The 10,384-nt window shown below is 42.0% G+C and overlaps 1 protein-coding gene across 1 annotated transcript; it reads left to right on the top strand.

Moving 5' to 3' along the window:
- The first annotated feature begins 5,465 nt into the window (after nt 1-5,465).
- hspb1 (heat shock protein, alpha-crystallin-related, 1) lies at nt 5,466-10,179 on the top strand. Its single transcript, XM_034204211.1, has 3 exons — nt 5,466-6,028; nt 9,257-9,320; nt 9,867-10,179. The coding sequence occupies exons 1-3, from the start codon at nt 5,560-5,562 to the stop codon at nt 10,015-10,017; spliced, it is 684 nt and encodes a 227-aa protein (XP_034060102.1). The 5' UTR covers nt 5,466-5,559; the 3' UTR covers nt 10,018-10,179.
- The last annotated feature ends 205 nt before the right edge of the window (nt 10,180-10,384 follow it).

Below are 10,384 nucleotides of genomic sequence, written 5' to 3'. Positions count from 1 at the left end.
TAATGGTGTTCTTCTTCTTCTGCCGGCGTTTTGCACTTATTTTCCTACAGATGGCACTGAGGAGAACTGTCCAATACTTGATACTCATGACAACTTTGGCCAGAATGTTCTCCAGCTCTGTAGAATTTAACATGGGCAGATAATGAGACTGGCCCAATTCCAAACTGACCCCATCACCCTTACACTCTGTGATGAGTGAACTCAGTCTGTAGTCACACTCTCAAACTGGAACTGTTCTAACTTTTATTAATCAGCTAAATCTTTTGGACAAAAGAAAATATTTCACTCGTTTTAAAATCTGTTTATGAGGCACTTGGCTTTTGCAACAGTCCCTGTCAATATACATTACATACAACATATACATATAAATTGTACAATTAAATGCACACATGTTACTTTAGGTTGAACCACCATTGCTACTTTACATAGGACTAAGGCACACAAACTTTACACTAGTTTTGCCTCTTTTTGTCATTTCTTTGTGTCACTTGGAAGTCAAGTCGCTTTGGTTTTGTGTCTCTTTATAGTTGTTTTTTTCGCATTCAAATGGTTTGGTCTTGTAGTTATGCTTCTAAACGGGTGGCTGCGAGGTCTGAGGCATATTTTATGTTAAGGTTGTCTCTCTACCTGGAGTTGATTACTACAAATGTGGCACAAGTGTCCACTTCGACTCTATGATGAACCAATTAGAAATTGCTGGTCAAAGTCACTGTGACTTTACATCGGTCCCATAGTAAGGAAATGGCCATTCCCCCCAAAAGTATCCCCTTGCGCTGATTTTGGATAGCAACTGGTGGCATCCCATTGGTCCCAAGTTTGTTACCGAAAGAACAATTTAAAAAGAACACTGTGAACCCTCAGACTCACAGCTGAGCTGGACCCTATAGTGTTACTGGGTTCAAGGCAGCACCTATATCAGAAAGAGAACATCTCATGAGAGTGCCATGGTGAGGCTGGCAGGAACACATCTGTGACATACAATCAGCCACACAGAAGTAATCTCAGGCTGTCAGCAGCTATGAGAAGCCACAGGTTTTTGGTATTAATAATATGAGGGGTTTGCAGAGAATGTCACCAACACTCATCTGATGACAGGCAATTGTGAAGCTGAATGTAAGCTGAACCTTATGGATAATGTGTCGAGTCAACAGTTGGTCCCCCTAGATACGCTGCATCCATGCGATGGGACCATGGGCGTCGCCTGGGGCAGGCATCCGGGGCTTTAGCCCCGGATGTTTTTTCTTTAGCCCCGGACAACTTCTCCCTCAATAATATAATACATTAACCTACTTTACCTATAGGACAGACGGCAGGAGTGTAATTTCCCATGTTCAGTGAATGCAACACAGAGGCAAGACGACGCCACCAGACCAATCAGAGAGTTGCATGGACATAAACGTGTTTTATTGGCTGACAGGTACGTACCTCTCCTCTGTGACAATGTTTAAACTTTAAACTGTCAGCCCCGGACGCGGAGATTCTGAAGATGGACATTAGACATTTCTTTAATAAAAAAGACGGCAATTCTCAGGTGGTGGCTCACACAACAACCCCAGAGCCACCACCTGAGCCAGGTGAACAAGGTATGTACCTGTCAGTAAACTTACAAGTTATGCGAACATGTAAGCAAAGCATAAATTATAGCTACGTTGACGTTACTTTGAATCGCGCGGGTAAGCTAAACCGTTAGCAAGTAGCTATAGCTAGCCAGATATATTAAATAAACACTTTGTCATACAATCTAAATGTTGTGTTTTTTAGCGTTACTTGGTGGTTTCAAAGAAAGCTCTCTGGGAAATGTTGACTTACTGTCTGTGTTCGACATGAAGCTAGAAGCTACCTTACAGTACACAGTTGATCCTGATTCCGGAGTCCTGTCAGTTAAAGTGTTTCATAGTTAGCTTAGCTTAGCATCAACCTAGCACTGAAATATATGGATGTTATGTGACAGTATTTCTGAGGAAAAGTCAGCTGAAATGGTGGCATAGTTGCCACTGCTTTACGTGTCGACAGCATGTTTGAACGTATTTGCAGCAGTACATGTGGCTGTCTGGCCACTGACGTTGCCATAACAACACCTGCATTTAAATGTGCAACCTCTTTTTGAGACAGATTTTGCATGAAAATATAATTCTTCTGATTGATATTCCTATTGACAGCTAGTTTCTATGTGAACATTATGAGATGGATAGCCAGCTAACAAGCTTTTTATACAAATATTTCAGATCAAAGCCAATCCAGTGGGGCTCCTGAAAGGGGGCAAGGGACACTATGCTCCCAAATATGAAGCCTTGACCCGCATCTTAAAATTGATATGATCAAAAAATGATCTGCATTGTCGGAGGCCTTTTTTCCTCATTATCATGTCAAATTGTACAGCTTTCCTTAGTGTTGAATGCAGAAAGATGACTATTAGAGTATTAAGTGAAAATGACTATATTAAAGTTTTAAGTAAATGTATTAAGTGAATTACTCAAACTGCATTTGTATAGGAATGATTCTGTCCTATTGGCAGATAACTACTCTTAACAGTGATATCTACAAGAGGTTTCCAATGTAAATGTAACTATTTTCAATTGGTTAGTATTACATTTTGTGACAGTGTGGTGACACTCATTTGAATGAAGACACATGTGTGTATCTTGAAATTCATTTATTTGACAGAGCTGGAAACTGATTGACTTACATACTTGTTTGTGTTTACCTACACAGTCATCACAGATGAGCCAAACAGATTAGAGGATGAAGAAAGGAGAACAGGAGAAAGGGACACACAAGAAGGAGATACAAAAGACAAGAACGACAATGGAGACAACAATGAACAGGAACACCAGAACAGACAAGAGTCAATGGGTAACATGACTGATTTAGGGACTGCAGATACAGGGCCAAGGCAAGTGAGACACCACTGCTTTCCATCCAGCATGTTTGGCCAGCAAGATCATTTCAACCGCAAACAGCAAGAGATGAGGGATTATTATTTCCTCCTTCCATCCCTGTTTTCTGTTTAATCTGATTACTAATAATTTGACATAGTTTGACATAGTTTATGATTTAATTGGAAAATGAAGTGTTTTTAAATAATAAACCCGTTTCTGATTCTTTGATTTCTTTTTGACATATGAGTGTTGAGAGATGTATCCATATCTCTTGATGTTGCTCTCAAAGTGCACAAGATTGATGCTTTTGACTTCAGTATTTAAAAAAAGTCTTCCTGGGGGAGCATGGCCCGGCCCCCCCAGAGGAGGTGAGTTCCCCCCAAAAGAGCACTTTATCTCTGCCTATGTAACTCCGGTGTAGTGTCCCCTCGGCAACAGATCACTCAGAGCTGGTGATTACTTTCCTGCATTTCAATGGACAGCATATAAAAAGGACACGTGAGCTGCATTGCTTAAGAGATCCTCTCATGCTATCTCTTTTACAAAATAACAACAAAACAAAACATCAGTGATCGTATAGTGGTAGTATATTTTTCACAAGCAATGTGAAACATTAAACTTATACAAACTGGTGTAGAAAACTCACATACCTGCGTTGGTCTCCTGGAGTGTCTCTACTCTTTCTTCTCCACATCTCTTGTCCACCATCAGAGATTGCAAACATTTCAGAAACAGCTAGAGGTAGGGGACAAACAACTTGTTCGCTGGGCATGTCAAAAACCTCCCTGCTTTGATCAAGACTTTAGGGAGCCTTTAGCCCCTCTAGCAAAGGGACTGGAAAGCAAGCTGTGAAAATGCAGTACCATCTACATGCTGTCATGTTCCAGACACTGCTCTCAGCCACTCAGGGCCTGCACATATACCTGCAGAAAGAAACAATTGACTTGGTGCAGGCAGTAGATTACAAAACAGCAGTTGAGAACACACTGAAAAGTTACCGAAGTAACGAGAAAGCACATGAGGTCTATGACAAGACCAAGGCCCTGAGCAATGATCTTGATATTCCCGAAACTGTGACGCAGAGGAAGAAGCGTAGAAACATGGAAGACTTTGTAGTCAAGGCATCATGTGGAGCAATGTGAAACATTAAACATAAATAAACTGGTGTATAAAACTCGCATACCTGCATTTCAATGGACAGCATAAAAGGACTCTGAGCTGGGTTCTGGTGCTCAGATTAGCTATTGATGATCACGTTGATAAATCATATAAAACAAATAGCCAATCACACTAAAAATATGTTGCTGTGACTGTGAGCATTAAACAATTAACATTAAGCTAAACAAACACAACAGTACGTTATTGTCCTTATAAAATAAAAACATACATTTTGTCCACCGAGATAATACAGGCACCTTACCCTCAAGAGATCCTCACGTGCTATGAGAATCTCCCACAATGCATTGCCGTAACAAAGCTAATGCAGGCACACGTTTGTGACACCAGATGGCGCAATTGTGTATGTGCGTGTGGGGAGTCTTGCAGTAGAAAATTTGACTGTAGCGCCGCCACTGTGGGCTAAGCCCCGAATGTTTCCAGGTCCAGGCGACGCCCCTGGATGGGACCAAGTCATTTGCAAGTCCTTAGCGTTAAGTTTCGGGTCATAAACAGTTCATATAAACCCAAACATTTTGCATACTGCAATACGTTTTTTGTTGGCTGCTGCATAGTTCTTGTATGTGGGCAAAATTGCCTATTGTATCCTGCTTGTGCTCAGCTTTTTATATTCAAGGTTCCCTCCTGCAATTTGATTGGATGCTGTTGGGTCTGGGGAATTAATTAAGTGATGACTTGCTGTAGCGTAAGGGTAGTTGATTCAGGTCATTAATTGCTTCTATAGCACACTATTTAAATACCAGTATCAAGTATTTTCAGGTCAAAGGTTCAAGGCTGATTGAAGTCATTAGTGTAAAAGTCCAAGTCAAGTCTCTTTTGTCGAGTCTGAAGTCATCAAATTTGTGTCTCAAGTCTGACTCCAGGACATGCGACTTGAGTCTACACCTCAGCTCCTCAGTGTCATCATTTCACCTTATGACCTGAATTATTATTTTTTTTAACTTGGCAATATCACCCCAAACTTTGTGTGCTTGTTAATAAGTGTGTCTGCAATGTTCACTTTCATCCATGTCACAAAATGACAATCCCCTGTGTATCTAACATGAGGCTGACAATAGCAAAGAACAGTCTGTACTGTACTGTACATCTCATCATGGCTTATGAAGAGCCATGTTAGAAATAGCATGTTAGTCTTATCTGAGTCTGGGTTTCTATACTGTATGTTCAGCAGGCAGAATGACTCCCCCAGAGAGAGGGAGGGGGGGATTACACACAGTGGGGTTAACAGTACAGTGCACTAGGCAGCTGTAAGTGGGGAGGGCCTCCCTTTGGATTCCATTCCAGTGCTACGTCTGCCTCAAATAGATATTCTGGTAGCTTCCAAAAATACGAGCTGGGGGCTTGAGTAGGAAGGGAGGGCTCTGTTGACGGGGGCAGTGTCAGTGTGTATAAAAGCCCTCAGCTGAGAGGTAGACAGCACGTTGCGGGAAAACATTCTCACAGAGGCCAAAGAGCTCTTCCTACACAGCCAACAGCTCTACACTACAGCCGAAACACAGCAGCCATGACTGAGAGACGTATTCCTTTCACCATGCTCCGCACCCCCAGCTGGGACCCATTCCGTGACTGGCACCAGAGCCGCATCTTTGACCAGACCTTCGGTATGCCTGCCTTTCCCGAAGACCTCAACACATTCCCCAGCAGCCACTGGCCGGGCTACATGCGGCCCTCTCTCATGGCCCCAGACATGCCCTCCATGGGCCAGATGAACACCATGGGCCAAATGAACCCCATGGGCCAGATGAACCCCATGGGCCAGATGAGCTCCATGGGCCACATGATGCCCCAGAACTCCATGATGTACCCACCGGCCATGATGGCCCATCAGGCCCGTGCCATGTCCCGCCAGCAGAGCAGCGGCATGTCAGAGATCAAGCACAGCCAGGACAGCTGGAAGGTGTGCCTGGATGTCAACCACTTCTCCCCTGAGGAGCTGGTGGTGAAGACCAAGGATGGAGTGGTGGAAATCACTGGTGAGTCCCCATTTCTCTCTCACTGATCACCTGCTTACTGTACTCTAGTGCAGGCTCATTCAATAAGCACAGAATATGTGTTTAATAATTAGTTGTAGGTACTACTGTACAAAGGCATCATACTAGTGACACAACTAATGATGAATTTCATTGTCGATTAATCTGATGATTATTTAATCAATTCTCTGTCAGAAAATGGGGTTCCCAAAGCCTCTAATGACATACTCATTATTTGTCTCTAACATATAATAGACATTATGTCATTGAGGGGTAAAAAAAACTGAAAGTATTTACATTTAGGAAGTTGGAATCAGACAATTGTTTCTTTAAAAAATATTCAAACTGATTTATTGTTAATCAAAATAGTTGGGAATTCATCAAATAGTTGAAAAGTAATCTTTGCAGGTCTTGCTCTCTTATTCTTTAGCCTTAACAATATGTTAAGACTGAACTCCTGACAAAACATCTACAATTCTGATTGAAATATAACTTCATGTGCTAACAATTTGTTACCGTGTCAAACCAACTGTTAATTCCTGAGGGCATTAGAAAGGACAAACAATAAAGTGAATAAGAAAGGAGCACAATATTTAGATTTCCTCACGGACTGAAACGAGAGGTAGGAGGTGTGTCTCATGTGTGTAAGAAAAACTGCCACAGTGCAAACATAAAGAACAAGATAAAAAGGCAGGACACATTTATACACAAGGCAGAAGCATTGCTGCACAGTTACATAATATACTGAGACAATATACTGCGTTCCAGCACACTCGAGGGCGGGGGCTTTTGGATACATGCCTGCAAATGCAAAACAAAACACAATGCAACATGTGGGAGTCGCCTTTAACAGCAGTTCCAGAGTGCCCAAACTGTTTTATTAAAAAGCCGGTTTCACTTTTAGGAGTGAAATATTTTCATTCTCCGTGTAATGTGAAGGACCAAATTGAAATGTGCCAACCTGAAGAAATGTGAAATTGATCATATAATAGCTCAGCTCTCCAAAAGGCCTTGAGCTCCTCTTTTCTCTGAGTCAGTCTCGGCCTCTCTGTCAGCCATTTCTCTAAGAATCATGCTCTCATAGGAGGGGATTTAGCCGTGACACACAAAGCGTGTCCTGCTGCTTTACAAGGACTGCTGGATCTAGTCCAGGTACAGGTTCCTGGGCCGGACTATGGCCTGCTCACTGCTGAGAGACAGGAACAGATAAACAAAGCATGGGGTCTCGTCCAAGTAGAATTTGCCACCTCCTGTCACCAAAGAGAGGGGGTTATGTGATTTAAGATCATCAGCTTAGTGTAAACTCTGAAGGGCAACCTCTTTTCATGAGTCCTCATTTGAAAGAGTGCAGACTTGCCTCAGATACACTCACAATAGTAGTGTCTTGTTTAAAAAGGGGACAGCTCCCTGCGGTAGCCAGCCGTTGTCATAACAAAAATATCATGCTTCTTTATTTAGAGCAAGAATAAAGGGTGGTGTTTCATCATGACAGCCAGATATCTTAGTGGCCATGGGACACTGACAGAAGCTGACTGATGGATCTTTTTGAGTGATTTGGCTGTGGCTACATGGGGGGGGGAAATGACAGCACAAATATTCCACAAAAAAGAAGCCCATTCATTGTAGCCTACTCTTGGAATTCATTACACATTTACATACAGTTAGATAACATTGCACATTTTCCCTTTTATGGAACAATTCGATGAGAAGATTGACGCCACTCTCATTTGTGTGTAGCATATGAAGCTAGCACAAGGACTCGGTTGTCTTAGCTTAGCACCAAAACTAAAGGCCCTGACTTTCGATTTTTCTTCCTGTACTGATACGGCTTACTTTGCTGCATAATGACTTTTAGAGGACTGCTGATAAATGTGTGGAGTTGACATACAATATAACATCATTTATGAGGTCCTTGTAGACATATTTCATTAACGCAGACCCGGCACCAGAACAAATCTACAGTGAGGGCATATGATTTTCATGGGAGGGCACACAAAACCGTCACGTTCCGCGGCCCGAGATTTTCTTTTGGGGGTGCTGTGGGGTAGTTTGACGTTTCATAGAGGGTTCCCAAACATGTAGGGTTTCCCATTAGTGTACCAGGCACTACAGTGAAATGTTCTACTGCAACACTCCCCACACACACAGTATACCCGCGACTGCTATAATGAAGGCTCGATAATCAGCTCACGGCATATACGTGTAAGCAGGGGTAAAGTGCTATTTTTATAAGTGGGAAGTGGACCTAACCTCCTCTAGGGGGGTCCGGGGGCATGCTCCCCCTGGAAGATTTGTTGTTTTAATATTGAAGTTAAATGTATCAATCTGGTGCACTTTGAGAGCAAAATGAAGAGATCTATGGATACATCTCTCAACACCTATATGAAACAGAACTGTAAACAGATTTACTTTTTCTTTATGGATATTTTACAAATCACTCCCCTTTTAAACTGTATTCTTGTTTTACTGTCATATAGTATTTCATACCTGTTTTTCATGTATTACTCTGACTGACATCACATACATCGAAGCATTAAAGTTCACAGTTTATTTATAACTAAAAAAAATATTTTTATAAATAATAAAAAACGTGTTTATTGGGGGAGGGCAGGAATGTCAAATGGGAGGGCCTGGGAGGGCCTGGCCCTCCCAGGCCCTCCCACGGCGCCGGGTCTGCATTGATGTTGTCCTTTAGTGCTAAGCTAACAGGTTGCTAGCTAGAATGTTTATATGTTGATAAGTGTTTCTCTAAATCTTAACGAAACTTCTTACCCCTACTTGTGATGTCTGCATCGCCTTAAGATAACCTAACCCAAGCCCTAAAGCAAACCACTGATGCTACAAGGAAACATTATTCTAACAGGAAGGAAAGACAATTTAAAGAGGGACCAGACTCCAACAGACTTCTGCACAATTTTATAAAATGTCAAACCATTACACAAGTTGGCCTGAATATTCTTCTAAGTAGGCCTGCTTTGGCTTTGTATCTGACATGCATTACATCAACACAATGTGGTGTACAGTATGGTTGATAAAATACAATACAAACATACTAAAGTAGGAAAAAAGCAACTGTAGTCAAACAGGGCTGCATTTCATTTAGGTGTACCAGTTCCATGGTGCTGGTAGTGTACATGCTGACATAATGTAACAGCTATTTTATGCTTTTGATTTAGCCATAATCAATGATAGTGCCACATTGATATAAAACGATGTTTTCTATTTCCTCAGGCAAGCATGAGGACAGGAAGGACGAGCATGGTTTTGTGTCCAGGAGCTTCACCAGGAAATACACGTGAGTAGGATTTTCAAAGAATATCCATCTAGAATACATTAGTTTTATTTTTGATCACTTGTTACACATTTGTTGTTCAGCTGATGTCAGGAAGCTACTGGCCATGCAATATGTCACAAACTCACTTCAAATCTAAAATATTTATCATTACATTGGTTTGTTGTGGCTGTTTGATGGTGGCTTTGCAGTGAATGTCTGTGGAGGAAATGTATTTCTCGGGCTGGGCTCAGATACCTGGGATTCTTTTTTTATGATGTTGCTGCTGTGGGTGTCTTTAGTTTTGGTTTTGGTCCAGCCTGTAGATGGCTGGCTGCTGCTGATAGCTGGATTTCATGCTCTGAAAAGCAGAAGCAGCCTCCACCTCATCCTGCTGGAGATTTAAGCTCAATAGGACTCTGCTGCCATCCAGGGGCCACAACAATACGCACTGAGCTGGTCTTGGATCTGATTTACCCCTAGAGTGACTCAGGCATTAATGTTTCAGTCAGTCTTGTTTAAATAATGGGTGATTTATCAGACTTATATCTTATGTGTGTTTCCCTCCAGCCTCCCATCTAATACTGACGTTGAGAAGGTGAACTCCTCCCTGTCTCCTGAGGGGGTGCTGACCGTGGATGCTCCTCTGATCAGATCCATCGAGGGCTCAGAGACCAAGATACCTGTCAACGTGGAAAACAAAGGCATGCTGAAGAAGTAGAAAGAAAGTAGCAGTTATTTTGTAAATCTAATAACAAAGGTCCCAGGAGAGCATGCATACCACCAGTCTGAGTGTAGAACGGTGATTGTTGGAGTAAACACTGTGGGACTGAACTGGAATTGTACTGCATGCAAACGTGGAATAAAGGAAACAAAAAATATACTGAGTCTCTTCTCTTTTTTAAGTGTTAATTTGCATATTGGTGACATGACATCATGGAAGTAGTATCTTGAAGAAGTGTGTGTTTTAAGTCTGGAAATAGGATAACACATGGTGATGCTGGGCTTCTTAATGTTTTGGTATCTTATGCCAAATTATTCATCTGATGGTTACCCATGCAAAAGAGAGCAAGTGAAATATGTCAGCC

Source organism: Gymnodraco acuticeps, unplaced genomic scaffold (genome assembly GCF_902827175.1).
Source record: "Gymnodraco acuticeps unplaced genomic scaffold, fGymAcu1.1, whole genome shotgun sequence".
Taxonomy (NCBI): Eukaryota; Metazoa; Chordata; class Actinopteri; order Perciformes; family Bathydraconidae; genus Gymnodraco; species Gymnodraco acuticeps.
Note: the sequence above shows the minus strand (reverse complement) of the source record. Positions and strands in the feature narration are given on the sequence as shown.